The sequence below is a fragment of the Macrosteles quadrilineatus genome, unplaced genomic scaffold (assembly GCF_028750875.1).
Source record: "Macrosteles quadrilineatus isolate MER2022 unplaced genomic scaffold, UCM_ALF_1.0 Scaffold_1__1_contigs__length_201487025, whole genome shotgun sequence".
In the NCBI taxonomy this organism is placed as follows: Eukaryota; Metazoa; Arthropoda; class Insecta; order Hemiptera; family Cicadellidae; genus Macrosteles; species Macrosteles quadrilineatus.
The window spans coordinates 120001190-120022114 of NW_026542594.1; the positions used below are offsets into that span (position 1 = coordinate 120001190).

General features: G+C 36.9%; 1 protein-coding gene across 1 annotated transcript in view; it reads right to left on the reverse strand.

Annotated features, from left to right (window-relative positions):
* Nucleotides 1-20925, reverse strand: part of LOC129000182 (baculoviral IAP repeat-containing protein 6) — a 274298-nt gene that overhangs the window by 140624 nt on the left and 112749 nt on the right. The window contains exons 24-28 of the mRNA XM_054427130.1: nucleotides 19271-19459; nucleotides 13798-14000; nucleotides 9800-10065; nucleotides 9132-9340; nucleotides 884-1000 (exon numbers count right to left, since the gene is read on the reverse strand). Of these exons, the coding sequence (XP_054283105.1) occupies nucleotides 884-1000; nucleotides 9132-9340; nucleotides 9800-10065; nucleotides 13798-14000; nucleotides 19271-19459 (984 nt within the window). The remainder of the gene's footprint in view (nucleotides 1-883; nucleotides 1001-9131; nucleotides 9341-9799; nucleotides 10066-13797; nucleotides 14001-19270; nucleotides 19460-20925) is intronic.

A 20925-nucleotide genomic window follows, 5' to 3' on the forward strand; every position in this document is an offset into this window, starting at 1 on the left:
GGTAATGATTACATTCTATAATTACTCTAAAACACTAAAAATTACTACCTAAATTTAATTTAAACATGATTAAATCATGTTATAAAACTGAATAAAATATGGAACAAAAACCAATAATATACTAGAAAAAGGGTAAAAATATAAACAATTTAAAAATAAAAAATAATTTCAAACAATAATTTTAAATTTGCAACAATAATTTCAAATTTATAACAATTAAAACAATACCAAAATCAATAACTACTTACGCTAAATATACTGTGATTTTAATAAAAGCAATAGAGGAGACAACATTCACACCTTTAAGAAAGCAATATGTTCAAATGAAATAAAATATTTATTTATTCATAGGCCTAATATGTACAACTGTACAATGAATGGTGTCAGATCTTATGTCTAAGAAATAAAACTAAGTACATTAATCAGCTTGGTTACAATTACACCTAATAACAACAAAACAACACTATTAACTTTATTTAGTGTTCTCAATCATAAAAGCCTTTAAATTTTTGTGAGTTTCTTCATTTTAGTCTCGTTATTAAAACTTTACGACAATCTATTGAAGAATTTGGCACCCTTATAATATGTGATCTTTTGCCTCTCCCTTCAAAATTAATTGTTTAATATCATACTTGAATCAAACCAGGTAATTTATTTTTCATTCCACATAAAAATGTAGTAAAACTTCTTTCAGTCGCACTTTTAACTGAAACCTGGGTAAACCAAAACTATAACAAGATTAAAATCAATTAGAAAATTATGTAAAGGTAGTTTGCCAGGCTAAGTCACTGGAATGTAATAGGTTATACAGAATCGTCCCATTTAATTCAGTTGATCCGGGTTTTCCTGAATTATGACATTTTATTGTTGTTGATTAACCTACCTTGGACGTTGAAGCCTGCTGCTTCACTGATTTTTTCAGAAATTGTTCCTGTTGCTTGAGGGCGTTTTCTAACTTGTATGAGAGCTTTGCAGCTTGGGTCGACAGAGCTGACAAAGCCTGGAAAAATCCATGTAAAAGAGTAACCTTAAACAGCGTTTTGGGCAACCTTGTGAAATTTGTCTCCTTAAATCGGTAAAGTATAGGCCTATGGCTCTTGAATGCTGGATATTAATTTTACGTGTTTTACTTGTAGCTTCCATTTTTGAGCAAAGGATTGGATGTAGATATTTTCAATGCTTTCTGACTAAATATTTAAGTTCTTCAAATGCATTTGAATGTTTCTTGATCTTTACTTGAGTAGATATTGGGCAGACATCTTGTCTCAGCCTTAACATGATGTTGAGAGTTCTAAAGCAGTTTCTGTTAGAACCACGAGGTTTAAAATTTGTATAAGCAATAACAGATCACTATTGACAACATCAAGAGGTTAGATAATAAGGTTTTCCTTCAATCTATATGAAGGCTATACTAATAATGATGTCTATGTGTCTAAGATAAATTTTTGGTACCATCGGTTTGTGGGAAAACTCTGGTACCAAGAATCAACATAAAAATCTTAGTACCATTACTTTGGTACCAACAGGGCACGGGCCTACTGGCTGCATGGTCTGATGTCATCTAAGCGCTGCCGAATCGGACAAACTATGGATGCAGCGATCTATGCTGTGGTTGTTAAGGTGAAGCAATGCCCTTTCATCCTATGTTTTCTGGCTGCAGGAGGGGCGGCTGTTGGGTATTGCCTAGGTAGGACTGGCGTGAATGTAAATTTGCCGCTCGGTACTCTTATTTTTTATTTGAAAACGTTAGTCATAAGTCAAGGCCAAAACTCGAGATTGACAAAAAATGTGAGACAACAGTTGAACAAATCTGAACAATTCCCAGTTTAACATGGAGATTTGATGATTTGAGATTGATTTTTATCCCCAAACTTCCATAACTTTTGAAGACAAAGAGGAAGGAACCCTATTACCATGTTTTATTTTACAACTATTTAGAAGTATACGAATCTGACATTTTTGATCGAGTCAAGCTTTAGAAAAAGGTAAAATATAGAGCTTTTTGGAAGCCGAGCTTTTTGATATAATTAGTTTGGCGTAAGGCCATATCCTAAATAATTTTTGGACAAATCTTCTTTCAAAATAATTTAATGCTATGGTAGATTTTGACAAGCAGTATTAAATTTAATTAATCTTAAATTTAGTGTAATGTGCATTTGTCACAATTGGGAATGTGTGGAGTCTCGATACCGATACTAGATACCACCGATACTTGGCCGTTTGAATCGTCAAAAGTCGATTCCGATACCCGTCACACCAGCGCGATCAGAAAATTACCACTTTTGCCACTAACGCGCAAGACAACGACGAAGTTTCTGTAACTGACGGAGACGATGATGACGTCTACACGCCTCAGTAAATGTTCCATGATTTTGCTGTGATCGCAGATGACGATGATGTCTACACTGCTGCTAAAGATGTTTAAAATTTGTCTGTGATCGCAAAAGACGATTAAGATAATGTCTACATTGCCACAGCATGGTGTCTACTAAACCTGGTTTAAAAAATTCAAGGAGTTTTCCAGGAGAATTCAAGACAAATTCCTGAATTTTAAGAACTACTATCGGAACCCGTTAAACTAATCGCAACCCGCTAATAATAATTTATTATTACTATTAATGATTATTTTAATTTAAAACAAAACTATTCCAAAGAAAAATATTTTATACAACATAATAAAACAGTATAACTAATAGGTAAGGCGACACAAGCTATCATCTCCTGCGATCGTGGGAATACCGGTGAGCATATCTTGCAGTCTCGTCAACACAGGCAACCGATCGCGGCAAAACAGGTTCGCATATTTTATTATTTCAGCGACACAGATAATCGTCTCCCACGATCGCAGGAATACCCAAGAGCATATCCTGCGGTTTCGGCAACACCGATTATCGTCTCCCGCGATCGCGGCAAGACCCGTGAGCATATCCTGCGGTTTCGGCAACACCGATAATCGTCTACCGCGATCGCGGCAATACCCGTGAGCATATCCTGCGGTTTCGGCGACACCGATAATCGTCTCCCGCGATCGTGGCAATACCCGAGACCATATATCGCGGTTTCGGCAACACCGATAATCGTCTACCGCGATCGCGGCAATACCCGTGAGCATATCCTGCGGTTTCGGCGACACCGATAATCGTCTCTCGCGATCGCAGGCAAGACCCATGAGCATATCCTGCGGTTTCGGCGACACCGATAATCGTCTCTCGCGATCGCGGCAATACCCGTGAGCATATCCTGCGGTTTCGGCAACACCGATAATCGTTTTCCGCGATCACGGCAATACCCGTGAGCATATCCTGCGGTTTCGGCAACACCGATAATCGTCTTCCGCGATCGCGGCAATACCCGTGAGCATATCCTGCGGTTTCGGCAACACCGATAATCGTCTCCCGCGATCGCGGCAATACCCGTGAGCATATCCTGCAATACCCGTGAGCATATCCTGCGGTTTCGGCGACACCGATAATCGTCTCCCGCGATCGCGGCAATACCCGTGAGCATATCCTGCAATACCCGTGAGCATATCCTGCGGTTTCGGCGACACCGATAACCGTCTCCCGCGATCGTGGCAATACCCGAGACCATATATCGCGGTTTCGGCAACACCGATAATCGTCTACCGCGATCGCGGCAATACCCGAGAAAATATATCGCGGTTTCGGCAACACCGATAATCGTCTACCGCGATCGCGGCAATACCCGAGACCATATATCGCGGTTTCGGCAACACCGATAACCGTCTCCCGCGATCGTGGCAATACCCGAGACCATATATCGCGGTTTCGGCAACACCGATAATCGTCTCCCGCGATCGCGGCAATACCCGTGAGCATATCCTGCGGTTTCGGCGACACCGATAATCGTCTCTCGCGATCGCGGCAATACCCGTGAGGATATCTTGCCGTTTCGGCGACACCGATAATCGTCTCTCGCGATCGCGGCAATACCCGTGAGGATATCTTGCCGTTTCGGCGACACCGATAATCGTCTCCCGCGATTTTGGCAACAAAAGCAATAGTGTTTGGTTAGCTGACGATTCCGATGACCGGGTTGTGGATTCCCGGAGGTTCGGGTGGATTCCTGGAGTTTTCCAGGACATTTCAAGGAAAGATAAAATTCCCGGAGTTTTCCCGGTTTTCCCGAATTTCCCGGAGAGTAGACACCATGCACAGATGATGTTCTTGATTTTGCCGGGATTGCGGAGGACGACAATGAAGTTTCTTTGACCAAGAGAAATAATGATTTCTAAACGGCCACAAATGATGTTAAATGGTTTTGCCGTGATCATGCAAGATGACGATGACGTTTCCGTGACCGTGGGAGTTGATGAAGATGTCTACTCGGCCGCAGCTATGTCAGGGTAGGATACCTGTATACACTTCTCTATAATATCATTTTCATTTTGATTTTATTGTTAGATCTTAAAATATCTTTAATATGGTAGTTTTTTTTATGTGTTTAGAAGGGTTTGAACTTAAATTGGCTAGTCGGATTGTATCATTGCAGCATACATTTTTTCTTTATTTGATCAACAACTCATTACTTATCGAAAAAATTTTGGTATCGACACATCACTAGTCACAATGTCTCAATGTTATCACAGTAATATCACAATCGTTTACTGTTGTCATTTGGACATTATCCCTGTCTCTAGTGAGCATGGAAAAATCCTATTTATCTCCCGTGGTCTCAGAAACATTACCATTCACTCCCGTGATCCCCGCAAAACCCAAAAAATATCTCCCATGGCCATGTAGAAATTATACCATCTTCTGCAATAAAGGAAAAATCCTGGACGACTCCTGCGGTCGTGTAGACATCATCATCGTGGTTGCGTAAACATTGTCATCTGCATTGACGGCAAAGTCCTGGATACATAATAAAGGAAATTTCCTGGACGACTCCTGTGGTCGTGTAGACATCATCATCGTGGTCGCGTAAGCATTGTCATCTGCATTGACGGCAAAGTCCTGGATACATCCCACGGCTATGTAGAAATCATCATCGTCTCTTGCGATCACGTAAACGTTATTGTCATTCCCGCCATCGCAACAAAATCCTGAACATCTCCAGAAATCATGTAGACATAGTTCTAGTCTCTCTTGATCGGGGAATAAACCAACCTACACAAATCCAACGGTCAAAGAAAAATTGTTATTGTTGTCCATGATTGCGGCAAAATTCTGGAAGTTGACTGAGGTTGTATAAACATAATGAATGTCTCTGCAATTTCAAAAAAAATATTGACTGTGTCCTGCGGTTGCGGGGAGATCACTGTATCCAGTAATTAGGGAAACTCAATCAAATCAGTGAATGTGACACGTTACTTGTTCAAATTAAGCGGACGTTTAGACTAGCAGGACTCAAGTATATTCCAAATGGTACAATAAAAACTATACATGTTAAAAAACAACAATATTATCAATGTAAAACAAAGGTCACCAGTATAAAGTAACGCAAAAAAGATGTAGAGAGAGATAGACTAATGTCAGAACCTTATTTATCTTGAAATGGCTAGTTTTATTGACTTGTTTTATTTTATACTCCCGTTTAAATGTTTAATTCTTTCTTCAACCATCCATGCTTTTTAAAAAATAATTTTATTAGATTACTTCAGTAATCGTTTTGGATTATTCAGACTATAATCTGTAATCAGAACACAATATTTAACAGATATCTTTTGATTTGTAGTCTGCTTGAATACCCACCCCTAAACTCATATACAGTGTGTAAATTAGGTCTTGAAACAAATCTGTATTTTTTTACCGAAATGGATAGAAATATTCTGTTTGTGGCGTTGATTGTTAACAAAGGTTCCATAACTTTTTACATAAATAATATTTTTTAACCCCCCTAAAAGGGTACTAACACCCTAACTAATACCCTAACAGGATGAGTGTTTTATTTAAAGTTGTGCTTAGATATTTCATACCTAGCCTAAATGGTGGGTATTCCAAAATTTGATTTATGTGAAAAAGAACCCATTTTGGAATACCTGCCATTTTGGCTAGGGGTGAGATATTCACCTCGGGTTTGCTTCATTGTGTTTCTTTTGACAAGCCCTTCAAAATGAGGAGCCACTCAATAGAGGTTGCTATTTGGAAAAAATGTCACCCCCTACCCCCTACCATGTTAAAGGGGTTAAACCATTTTTTTTGGTGTAAAAATTGCGGAACCTTTGTTAAGAATCAATGCTACAAACAGAATATTTCTATCTATTTTGGTTTTCAAAATACAGATTTGTTTCAAGACTTAATTTACACACTGTATAGTAAACCATTAAACCAGAATTCCTACAGTTACCTGACAAAGCAGTCTTCCTTTCACTGATTATAGCAAGCAAAGTAGCTAATTGCTACATTTACTTACTTTTGCCACACTCATTTTACTTTGCCGTACTCCAGTATTCCAACCAAACAATACAAAACAGTGTGCTTTTGTAAGGCACGTAATACATGTACGCTTGAAATAAAGTTGGCATCACTTAAAGATACTACGACTACGATTAGCTGGTGCAGTTTTTCACTGCCTTTGAGTATTGATACTACAACTTAAACCTGTTGTTTTGAGTTAACATTCTATTTTCGTTCAACGCTTGGATTTAACCTAATCTAAACCGTGTCGTTTAGTGTTTGAAAGACTAATTATTTATATGCTTTATAGTAACTGTAAAGCAGCGCCTTTGGTGCACTCGAGAAACTTTACTTGTTAACATTTCTATTATGTGCAGCAAAGTGCCACTTTGCCCACTAGTAACACAAATAATTATTGTCATACCTATAACCTACAACAGCTATTCATTATTCATTTAAGAAATATAATAGTAGGCCTTTGTAAACTAAATCTATTAAAAAGAGAAAAACAAGGTTTTTATCATACTGCTTTAAAACAACTGTTTTTGACACATGCATTGAGATTCAAAAGTTATTCTTTTTAATCTTTGGATGATAACACATGTTTTGATGATCATTATCATACTAGTACTAAAAAGATCATAGTTGATGATACTTTTGATTCGAGTTTGTCAAAAATCGATTAAAGTTCATTAGATTATAAATAATCGAAACATTCATTGTTGAACACTCATTGTTGTTTTGTTATTATTTGCGTTGAAGGATTGTATTGAAGGATTGCGTGAGTGACAACTGTGAGTGACACGATGGACAAAGTTAGTAGGCCTAATGATCAGTGGCGTAACAGATTTTTACAAGCTCCCCTGCAAACTTTTTTTGAGCGCCCCATCTCATGAGATATTTTTAGAACACCGATACAACATAATCAGCGCTCCCTCCCCCCAGAGTTATTTTTGGACCACCTTAAAAATGATCAAACAGATTAATCATAAATAGAGTAGTAAATAAATTACGGATTACGTTCCATAAAAGGGCGTGTTAAGTATTTCAGTCATGGTTTGATGAAAAAGTTCCCTACACCACTACATCATTATATCAATAACAGTGTTTGTAAATAATTTGTAAATAAAATAAAAATACCCAATTTATTCATCTGTATCAGAATGTTTATATCAAGGAGGTTTTACATTTAATTTATCACACATGTTATCCATTTTTACTATGTATATATATATTACTAGGCAAGCATGTTTCTTTAAAACCTTTTTTCTCAGTTTGTGTGCATCGCAGGAAAAATCAACACAAACTGTTGGAAAGATATAAGGCAAAAATGTGGTTCGGATTCCACTATAAACTGTAGGCCTCTTAGTTGCCATTGGCTGTTAATTAACAGCTGTGTCTAAGGAATATGTTGGCCTTAGTCACTTGCAAGACTACAAGGTACGCCACTCATCCTACACCCATCTCCATTCATACTTGGCTTAAAATACCTACATTCGTATGGTCGCCATTTCAAAGTAAAGTATTAAAGTATTTATTTATCAGGTTAGTTTAATCTTTAGTTATAATTAACTCATACACTAAAAGTAAGTTAATTTAAAAGATTGACATACTTTTATTACAGGCTTAAATAGCCTATTGCATTATTTATTTTATCTTTGTATGGATTTCAAGCGTTTACCTTACTAACATATGTCTTTATTATTGGTTAATTGTGAGGAAAATTAAGATATAGGCTAACAAACACAGTCAGTAGAGTAGCAATATATTGTATTTAATGAAATACGATCAATATTAGGGCAAAACTAAAATTTAGAATAATACAATATTAAAAGCCAAAGCCAACGTTCATGGCTCCAGCTCCAGGTAAAATTGATGTTTCAAAATGTTTGCAAACGACATAAGCAGTGTACGAAATCACCGAGAAGTAAAATACTGCCTGGTGACGAAAGTAAGATTGCATAACAATCAATGACCCACGTTTAAAACATTAAATTTATTACCTTAGTTTGTCATCACTGAAGAGGCGAAATTAAACGATTAAATTAACAAAATTAAACGATAACAATATGAATATATTATTAATAACTTTAATGTTATTACTTGTTTGATACAATTGAATAATTAATAATACATTTAAATAAGAATGAACTCCAATTTTCAACCCTACTGATTATATTACCCAACAATAATATACCAAAGTACAAAACCTTACCCATCATAAACTATAACCAGTAGGAAAAAACATAAAAAAGGGTTCCTTAAAAAAAAATAGAAAAAAAGGGTGTTAAAAAAAAGGGGTGTTTCCTTTATATGTCTTATGTCATATGTCACGGGCCTCTCTGCTCGCCGTTTCCCGCTCACCGGTTCGCGGGCCCCCTCAGCTCCCAGGCCCCCCCCCCCCCCCCCCGTATTGTGGGCCCTTCTGTTTGTTTTTATTTAAATCTTAAGGTTTATGTGAGTATGATAAAAATATAGTTCTTCACTCGGATCAAGACATGCTCATTTTTCAGCCCTGGCAGTTAAACTGAAACTGGTATTAAAAAGATCCACTTTTGATTCTAGTGACGAAATATACTATTATTTCACATTGTTAACAGATTGTTTCATATTGTGAGCACTTAATAATGTGAAATTAAAATTCTTCTTTTTAACAGATTTAGTTTAAATACTATTATGTTCCGTTAATAAATAATGAACAGCTGTTGTAGGTTATGAGTATAGCAAGGGGCACAATGTTAAATCAAAATAATAAAAAATAATAAAGTGTACCTTTGTTTTAAGGCCATGAGGCAAGCCACTGACCTGAGTGGATGCCTGGAAGGCCTTCTTAGCCACTTCAAGATCCTCTAGCTGCTGCTTGTGGTGCATCAGTTTCTTCTGCAGCTTGCGACGGTATCCACGCCCTGCAGTACAGTGGCCCACTACACTCATACGACGCTGCATGGACAACTCTCCTTGCAGGAAGTCCCATCTACCTGCTGACAACACACTCTTGTCAAATCCATAATACTTTGATTTAAACATTGACTGAAGAAGATAACATACTGAAGTAGATAACACATCTATATGGACCAGCTGTCCCCAATTTTATATTGAAAAAGAGAATAATAGAATGTGCTAGTGTCTAAAAATCAATTTTGTGCCTTATATTTTTTTGCTGACATGTTTGATGGATGGGTCATAACAGTTGCTATAGCTCACAATAAGTCGTTCCACCAGTTTGACTTGGTAAAAAAGTATTCAACAGAAATAAGTAATTAGATCAGCGGAATCTGTCGGTGGCTCCATAAACTACGCCAGTTTTGATTAAAAACTAGCAACAACTTCAATATGGGGATGGAAAGTCTAGTTGTATCAATAGTCAAAGATTAAATCATTATTCACATCATTTCAGAGTGAAACACAAAAATTTTACTTTGCTGGCAAATAATTCTTACCTGACATTTCTTTGTCAGTTTTAGATTTGTCCTGAGTTTCTTCACTTGAATTTGGTGTGGAGTCTAGGCACTGGGACAAGAAGAGCAATAGCCAGCTGATGAGAGGTAGATCCATGTTAGACTGCAGGAACCCCGGAGAAAGATTGGTGAGAGCCAAGGGAGTGAGCTGCATCAGTAGAGTCTTGAGCACAGAGTCTATCACAGTGCTGCGACTAGCACCTCCACACAGTGACTTGCGACCCAGGTATACCAGCAGAATGAACACTCTGAACATTAGTATTATCAGTCTAACTAGTTAAGTATCGAGTAACATTTTTTTTAGTGTGTTATTTTTAGAATGATTTTGTAGTGACTTGTTTTGGTTAAATTTACAGTAGTAAAACATGTCTCACACTGCTTACACCAAACAACTTCTCATCATTTGTCATGTCAAAGCAAAAAACTTTAACAATTAAAGTGCATGTAAAGAATTAATTAAAAATAACAACGCCGGGAAACGCAACAACAACGCGCTCCTGTATTGCGGGTATTGCATTGACTTTCTGCAGGCGTTTTAAAAGTTTTTTCCCTTCATTTTTATAATCTTGTCTCATATGTCACATTTAGCTACACGGGGACTACAACACAAAGGACTGCTAACAGATTCAAGAAATACCGAGTTTCAATAGCCTACAGGATAAGTAAAATATTGCATAAAAAAATAGAAGATTGTAACAAATTTGACGCTTCGGGCATCTATAAAATCAATTGTAACGATTGTGATAACTTCTACATTGGACAGACTGTGAACTTCATCAACTGCTTTAAAAACTACATATCTGCATGGAGGAACAACAAACCGGAAATATCAAATATCGCACACCTGTTACAAAATGGCCACTCGATATGAAAAATGGAGGATAATCTATGTATTTTAAAGAATTGTAAGAAAGGATATGTAATGAATGCTTGGGAAGAATTGTATCTTTATAAAGAAAAAAGTAAAAATAGAAATAAGCTGATTAACGAACAAGTAAAGTTCGACTCCAGTTGTACTTATAAAAATGTATTGGCCGGTGCTTCCGGTAGCCAATAGGATATAAGTAGGGACGCCAGTTGTACTTATAATAATGTATTGTCCGGTGCTTCCGGTAGCCAATAGGATATAAGTAGGGACGCCATTCAAGATTCTTGTTATTCGCCTATTGGGTCTAATGATGATTGGAGTGTCCAATCAAAATCGATCACCACTTACCATCTTTTTTGTATATTTACCGTCTTGTGAGTAACAGTATAAGCGTAAATATATGTTTTAAGTGTTATAAGATGTTTCTTTTATTTACTTTCCGCAAAATAAAATATCATCTCGTAAAAACAGATTTCTCAAAAATTTCGAGACTCGTCCATGTCTACCGATAGGCGATGGCACGGTTGGATTGAGCGAAGAATCAGACTAGCCGAGTTGGGATTGGTGGGGTTCTACTGTAGTATTATCTTTAGTACACAGTGACTTACACCCCTGATGTACCAGCAGGATGAACACTCTGAAATAATGTAAAACCTTACATAATACCTCTGTCCGTCTTCAGTCTTAAAAATAGTCTGGGGATGACTAGTTTTGGGTCAAAGACCCATTATCAAATACGCATCAAACTGAATAGTCCATAATCCGACGGAAGTCTTTATCAATACATATATACAGGTCAACACATAAAGTTCATATTTACACACGGATACATTTAAAAAGGTGTTGGCCGGCCACATTCATTCAGACACGAGACAAACCGACACAGGTTGTATGGCGGGGACACAACGGGACTATCCATTGTCCAGCCGGTGACATTGACCTGGGGGGGGGGGGGGGTTATGTCACGTGATAATGACTTGCAGTTGGTCTGTTGTTAATATGTGGCGGGCCTACAGGTTTTTAAGTGTATCTAAATGTATCCGTTTGTAAATATGAACTTTATGTGTTGACCTGTATATACGTATTGATGATGACTTCCGTCAATTTGATACGGATTAAGAATGTTTAAAAATTAACACTCTGAATTTGGTAGTAAAATTTAGTGATGGTCAAAACCAAAATTTTTTTATCTCAATGCATAACAGAAACTAAAAAAAAAAAAAAAAAAAAAAAAAATCCCGAATCTCAAAACCAGAAAAGAACAATTTTTAGTTGCCTTGTCAAGATCATAAAGAAACACAGGTAATAACAATGCGCTCAAGGTGTCAAATAATCACTTCATTCGAAGGTTGTTAACAAACCATCATGTTTTATTTATTGAATTCTGTTTGTTAACAAAAATAAACATCCTAGCTTTTGCGGACGATGTAGTCATTCTGTCAAAAAACAGAAATGACCTAGAGGAGCTAACAAGACTGTTCTAAAAAATTCAGAAAAAATGGGCCTAAAGATTAATGATGAGAAGACAAAATATATACACTTCACGAGACAGCCAAATGAAATGAGGACAAATGAAATTAGTATAGATGGACATATTTTTGAAGCTGTTGAACAATTTAAATATCTAGGGGTAATTATATCAAGCAGCAATAGTGAAGAAATGGAAATAAATTATAGGATTGCTCAGGCCAATAAATGTATGTATTCTTGTAAGAAATTGTTGACTTCAAAGATTCTCTCACATAAAACGAAAATAAAAATATATCATAGTATAATTCGACCAGTATTAACATATGGAGCTGAAACTTGGATTTTAAATAAAAAAGAAGAAAACAAAATGATTGTTTTTGAAAACAAAATTTTAAGAATGATATATGGACCAATACAAGAAAATGGAGAATGGAGAAAAAGGCATAATAGGGAGATAAGGAATATGTACAATGATTATGATGTAGTAGCACACGTGAAAGCAAGGAGAATAAGGTGGGCAGGACACGCACTACGGAGAGAACGAGGTTCACTACTAAAAGAAGCAAGTATAGGAAAGCCAGAAGGGAAACGACCATTAGGAAGGCCCAAGAAGAGATGGTGGGATAGTGTTTCCAAGGACGTAAGAGAAGTGGGGGCAGAAGTGGAAGAGGCAGAAGATCGAGAGAGATGGAAAGCAGTTGTTGGTGCGGCCAAATCCCGCCTTGGGCATAAATGGCCATGGGAGTGAGTGAGTGAGTGTGTTTGTTAACAACCTTCGAATGAAGTGATTACTTGACACCTTGAGGCCTGATGATGGTTCAGGAGAACCAAAACTAGTTGCCAGAATCAGCAACAAAGGATTACTATATGCAGGTATTGTAAACCATTTTAAGTTTTGATGTTTGGTTATTTCCTCTTTGCCTTCACTTCATCATAACCTCCAGTCTTTCATTGTCATTTGTTTAATGTGAACAGCTGACAACTACAACTGTCTTTGTACTGAATGCATTGGAATGTTTTTAAACTTATATATTTTGAAAAAGATTATGTGATAACACCCAGTTATTGGAATAGACTTACCAGATGTTATAAATTATCTTGTCAAATTGTTACTTCAAACAAGTTTAGTTCCTAACAATTCTTAACCTAATTTTAAAACTTCTTTGTCATGGCTATGACTTATCTTGGTACTAAAATAAGATACGAGTGAGTACTACGACTATCTGCAGTACTATCCTGATAATTAGACCAATTCGTATATACCAAAGCAAAAATGTGGTTCGGATTCCACTATAAACTGTACAGTAGATCCCTTAGTTGCCATTAGCTGTATGGGCTATTAATCATCAGCTGTGTCTAAGGAATGTCGGCCTTAGTCACTAACAAGACTACAAGATCGCGCCACTCAACTCATCTTCATACATACTTGGCTTAAAATACCTACTTTGTATGGTCACCATTTCATTGAAAAGTATTAAAAATATTAAAATATTTTAACCATGTTTTCTTCATGACACAATCCTGTTAGGAGAAAAAGTAATGTATGGTACTGTAATTACATTTACGAGAACCAAAGTACAAGTAACGTTTCGTACCGACCTTAAGTTTTCTCTACCGCAGACCAACTGATTGTGTCCCTTACCTGTCCTGAGGAAAGATGTTGACCTGGTTGGAGCTGTAGAGGTTGGTGAGTGTTGAGACAAGGAAGTCTCCCCACCAGGGCTGTAGGCCACATATGCGGACCAGCAGTGTACACGTTGCCAGCTGCGTACGAGTTTCCTCTCCCACACATAGCCAATGGAACAGCTGCTCACACATGGACTGGTCCAGGCGCCCACACACAGACTGAACACAACACAGATGGTCAAATACAGTGGCATAGCCAGGTAAACATAAAGAAATTCTGAGATGTTGTAAGTCAGGAGCCCTATGCAGGAAGGTTTTAGTAAAATATTAGTGTTAAAAAGCTATTTAAAAAACCACTTCCAATCAAAGGTATGAAACATTTTAGGTAGGGATGGACGAGATTGGATTTTTAGTTCGAGACGAGATTTTTTATTTCTCATAAAATTTCGAGACGAGATCGAGACGGGATTTCCCTTCTCATACACAACGGGAAATGCACGTTCAAAATTTTTACCTGATTTTGTAACATTGTTAGATGACTGTTTAAATACAAAAATAATGATAATAGGCAAGAATATTTACAATCTTTCATTAAAAAACATCAGCATAACATTTTTTTATTAATCACGCCTAACTTATAAAAAATGCCTACGATTAGGAAACATAGTGATATCAGTTAGGATATAGTTCAACTTATCCTAAAATAAAATAAATCATAAAATAAAAGCAATATTAATTTTTATAAAATAGTTAGGTACTTGTTTTGACTTTTTATAGTAATAAAACATTCCTCACACTGCTTACACTTAACAAAACTTCTCAAATGTTATTAAAGTAATATTTTTATAATAATTAAAGTAATATTTACATTTAAAGAATTAATTAAATAAGAACGCCTTCGCAAAGGAAACGCAACTACAACACGCTCCTGTATTGCGGGTATTGCATTGACTTTCTGCAGGCGTTTTTATTTATTTTTTTTTTAATTCTCGTCTCGGTAAAAATCTCGGCCAAAAAAAATCTCGTCTCGTGTAACGAGATTTAAAATTTCCCGAAATTTCGAGACTTGACCATCCCTAATTTTAGGGAATGAATAGACCTTGATTATGTTTGGCTATGTTAAATATTAGTGATGGTCGGATCTGGATATTGGACTACCGAATCCATCGGATCCGATTTGGAATAAGTTACTATCTGTACACTGTACTATCATTACAACCATTTTCAAGGACGATAATTTTGTTGTGTTATTATAAAAATTACTCCGCCTGGCGGTCTGTAGTCTAGACAAGCTTTCTCTTGACCACTAGGGGAGGGTCTGATAAGCCGTCTATTGCTTTGATAAGCTGATGCTTTGGACACACACCTGCAGTCATGATGCAACATTCACCGGCGCCTGTCTCGCGTGTTTGTCACTTGGCCAAGTTTGTTAAATTTGTGTATTTAAATGTTTTCTTATTCGTGTTTTTTGTGTAATTATTTATTTTGACAAAATCATCCACGGATGACAGCTATTTTATCTTGACGCTCTACAACCTGAAGATGTGCTCCATGAAACAGCTGTAGTTATCACTTACTACATCAAGGATCATTTGACGCAAAAGGTAACTTAAACCATTTTATATTTAAATTAGGGATGGACAGGTCCATTTTTCCATCCGCTATCGCGAGAGATGTTCACGATAGTTCTGCGAACGCAGGAGGTGAAGTCATTTCGACGATCGCGCCGTGACCGCATAGTCATAGGTACTGACGATCTTGCCGAGACCACGAGTCATACCGACGATCACGGAGTCATAACGGCTATCGTGCCAAAATCTCGAGGTCATACCGACGATTATGCCATGACCGCGAGTCATACCGCCGATCACGCCGTGACCGCGGAGTCATAACGACGATCGCGCCATCAAGTCAAGTCAAGTCAAAACATTCTTTATTCATAATAGTTTCACATTACATGAACTTGAATAGAGTCATGAGCTAAATTCAAAATTGCTTACTGCTAATTAAATACATAAAAAGAGTACTAAAATTACTTTACTTTAACTTTTAACAAAACCATGACTTTAATGATTACAGTATTTGGAATTCAAATTAAGTTAGGCCTAACTGTTTTTTACTAATACTAAAGAATTCTGTTACTGAGTAGCAGGGAGTTCTTAAAAAATATTCCTTTAAGAGCTGCTTGAATTTATTAAATTTGGTTTCTTTTCGGATGTGAGCTGGTATAGACTGGAGAAATTTTAGCCCTATGTAAGATGTCTTTTTAGTGTAAAATTCAAGATTATGCCGAGGTAGGTTAATTTTTAATCTGGTGTTATATACTACTTGTTCTGTTGAGCTGGATGATAGTTGGATCTGTTTTGCATAAATTATTGTTTCATAAATATAAAGACTATAAACTGTTAATATTTGTAATTCACAAAAGATGCTCTTGACTGGCTCTTTCTTTTTAAGATTTTTCATCACCCTGATAGCTTTTTTCTGCTTAATTAGTACTTTATCTAAATTAGTTTTTGTTGTTGCCCCGTATAGAACAATTCCATATGAAATATGTGAATGTATTAATGAGAAATAAACAACTCTTAGAGTGTCTAAACTGCATACTCTGAACATCTGTCGCAGAGCATGGATACCGGAAGATACCTTTTTAACCACATAATTCACATGGCCCTCCCAAGATAGATGTTTATCGATAATTAGACCAAGAAATTTTGTTTGCTTTACTTGGTTTATTCTTTCTGATTTTATGCAAATGTTTGGTTCAAAATTTTGTCTACGTTGTTTAGTGGAAAATGATATAAAATTGGATTTTTCTGTGTTAATAAGCAGATTTTTTCGGTCAAGGAATTCTTTAGTGGATAAAAGACTCTCCTGAGAAAACGTTTCAATCTGTTCTTTTGATCTTCCCGGAACCAGCACATTACAATCATCAGCAAACAGACACATAGACCCGCCGTTTCCAGGAATCGCTCCTGGCATACCTCTAATATAGCAGAGAAAAAGTAGAGGCCCCAGGATCGATCCCTGCGGCACCCCATATTTCAGCGTCTGATGCTGAGATCTACATTTTTCAACGTACTTAGTGCTTGCATGCTCCACAACATAATCCAATTCAACAAATTGTTTTCTATTTTCTAGATATGATGTAAACCATGCAAGCTCTTTTCCACAGATTCCTATTTCTTTTAGTGAAGTCAACAATATACTATGTGACACGCTGTCAAATGCCCTACTAAGATCCAAAAAGATTCCTACAACATTTTCTCCTCTGTCAACAGCATTTATTATAGATTCTATGAATTCAATACCAGCTGTTATTGTTGATTTGCCCTGCCGAAAGCCATGTTGTTCTTTATCAAATAGTTGATTATTTTCCAGATATTTATAGACCTGAATGTAAACAATACGTTCAAAAATTTTTGAAAAAACAGGTAAGAGAGAGATAGGGCGGTAACAGGAGGGATCAGTTTTATTACCTTTTTTAAAAATGGGAATTACTTTAGCCAATTTTAATTTTGATGGAAAGATTCCTGAAATAAGAGAAGAGTTTATGATATGTGTTAGTGGTTTCTGGATAATGTGTATTGATTTTTTAACTATGGTGATTGGAATTTCATCAAAACCTGCAGAGTACTTGTTTTCAAAGGAAAGGACCACTTTAGTGAGGTGTTCTTCTGTTATTGTGTGAAACTTAAATGACTTATCTGTAGGTAAAATATTTTTCTGGATATCTGTTTTTTGTGTAAGTGAAGGAGAAATGTGTGGCAATATAAGCTTTTCCACAGCTGATACAAAGAAATTATTAAAGTTGTTACTGACAGCTACTGGATGCTTAAGGAGTTTACCATTTTGCTCTATACATATCGGAATGTTGCTGGTAAAATCACTTTTTGAGTTAAGCTTTATTTCACTTTTAATTATGTTCCACGTTGCTTTAGTTTTATTAGAAGAATGTTTTATTTTCTCATTATAAAATGTTTGTTTGGCTTGGTGTATTGATTCTTTTAGTTCCTTTTTCTTAACCTTTATCTTTTGATATGTGTCAAAATTTTGTCTTATCCTACCTAGCTTTTCCAGTTCATTTAACTCACTCCTTTTTTTTAAATAACTCCTTTGAATTCCATTTACATTTACTATATCCACCATCTGCACTTAAAACTTTGGGAAAATTAACATCAAAATCAAACCATGATCGCGAAGTCATACTGACGATTATGCCGTGACCGCGAGTCATACCGACGATCAAGACGTGACTGCGGAGTCATAAAGACGATTGCACCGTGGCCACGAAGTCATGCCGACTATCATGCCGTGACCACGAGTCATACTGACGAACACGCTGTGACCATAGAGTTATACCGACGATCACGCCATGACCGCGGAATCATAACGACGATCGCGCCATGATCGATCGCGCCATGATCGATCGCGCCGTGACGTCATACCAATGATCGCGCCGTGACCGCGGAGTCATACCGACGATCACGTCGTGACCGCGCATCATACCGACGATCGTGCCGTGACTGCGGAGTCATAATTACGATTTCACCGTGGCCGCGAAGTCATGCCACAAAACCAAACCATGATCATGCCATGACCACGAGTCATACTGACAAACACGCCGTGACCATAAAGTTATACCGATGATCACGCCATGACCGCGGAATCATAACGACGATCGCGCCATGATCGCGAAGTCATACCAATGATCACGCCGCGAAATCGGAGTCATACCGACGATCGCGCCATGACCGCGAAGTAATACCGACAATCATACCGTGCCCACGAGTCATACCGACGATCACGCCATGACCGCGGAGTCATACCGATGATTGCACTCCGACCGTGAGTCATTTCGACTGCAAGTCACAAGTTTCTATACCTGTAAATTTTTAGCATTTTTTGTTTTTGTAGATCAGTGCCACAAATTGATTTTGTTTTTCTTGTTTGGTAACAGCAAAACTCAAGACATTCTTTTAATGTACAGGAAAAAATACCGTCCCGTCCCGAAAATTGGGAAGGAAATAAAAATCCCGTCCTGTCCCGAACCAAAAATCCAATCCCGTCCATCCCTAATTTAAATAAAATACCACTATTCCGATACCGATTCCTGACTCTTCTACGAAGATCGTCTCGGAAAATTACAGTTATTGCGACGATCGCACGAGGCAACAATAGACATCGCCGCGAGTGATGATCAGAATTTTTCCCCCGATCATAAAAGACGTCGATAATGTCTAAAAAGTATGATTTAAATTGTATTTCTGTAAATATTTATTAGATTTTTTTTAATATCTCGTCCTTATAACAGTACGTATCTAGATCCAGATCCGAAATTTCAAGATCTGGATTCGGAACTAACATTTTCTTGGATCCGCCCATCACGTTTAAATATCACTGTTAAATATTTCAAGAAATTCCTTCCAACATTTTTGTATCATTCCACTAAATTAACCTTTGCTTTAATCTGACATCAGTAGGCCTACCTTGGGCATGCAGACAGCATCATAGACCAGGAAGAGTAGAAGGTCCAGAAGGTTTTCACCCAACACTCTCAGTTTGTCTGTGCAGGCTGTAGTGAGAGCGTTGTTTGGGTCAGGAGGCTCGGAGCTGCTGCCCAGTCTTCGCATCACACTGCGCACACTGTTCAACTGGTGCTGGTATGTGATGCACTCCTGTAGTTCCACAACATGAATGATTGTAAGTTCCGTTATATCCAAGAGAAAAATAAAATATTCACCAAGTTAAAAGGATGTTTAATCACTTTTACCTATTTGAACCCCCTGTGTTCTTGAATAAGGTTGTTCCGATTTTGTGTGGCAGTTGGATATAGCTGGAATATCATATGTAGGGGTTATGGTCTAGCAATCAACTTTTTTTTCCACCACTCAGGAATAATTATTATGCATGATGCTTAGGAACTTGAGTTACAAACACAAAACACATTATTACCTTTCAATTAACCATTAACCAATACTAGCAACAGAGAATATGAGTTTGGACTATCACCTTGAAATAAAAATACAGGTGGTATTAAAGCCGGATATTAAAATTACAGATACCACTTAAGGGAATTTGGCTAAAACATTTGTTATTAAAATTAAAATGAAAATGTATGGATGATGGTAATTTCGTCAAATATTGATCGACACAAAGAGATGAACAACAGGCTCGACAAGAGTTGAAAATCTCCAATTATTTGTTCTAAACTATGCTTAAAGCAATTATAATTTTATTCCAAAAATTTTAAAGTTGTAATAAGCTTGTCATTTTGAAATGAAATTATAAATAGGTGGCACAATAAACTCAAAATTAAGCCTCTTTTCAAGAAGAGAGATGAATCATTCATGTCAAGTTATAGACCGTTGTCCTCAATACCCTCATACCTGGTTTATGAAAAATCAATGTATAATAAGTAGGATAACTTTTGTTGTAATGAATAATATAATCGATAAAGAGCAGCATCGTTTCAGAAAAGGGCGGTACTGCTGTAACTACTGCAGTTGATTTTATTGAATCTGCAATAAACTCAATTGATGCTGGGGAAAGGGTTGTAGGAGTTTTCTTATATATACCTAAAGTAGGGGTCTGTGGTTCACTGAAAAAGTTGGTACGGTACGGTTCTGGCTTAATTACTGCCATTGGTTCTGTACAGATCCGATCGGTACAGCCTATAATAATAAATTACTTTCAATATACTATCGTAGTTAATGGTAATTGGTTCTGGCACATAAAAGGTTTATCAGACGATTGTTTACGATTTTCACAGCTTATTATTAGGGTAATGATGCAATAAAAACCCCGTCTGTTATTCTTTCCAAAATTTTGTGATTCGGCCGAGTTTGTCAATGTCATAAACCGTGTATGTAAATAATGAGTGTCCGTTGTCGTGTCCGTTTTTGTATTCGTGTTCTTCGTTTTACGTTAATATGTGACAAACACTCTCAATGTGAGCTAATTTTTAACCTGTATAATGACGCAGCTGAAGATGTGTCGTATTTGACATGAAAAGCGTACTGCAGAACTCCAACTTTTGACACCTTAGGCTACCGAAAAAAAGGTAAATTATACTGAATAATTGACAGGTGTCTAGGCTTTGGCAAAAATAAAAATGAAAATAATAGTTTTATAATAGCTGTTA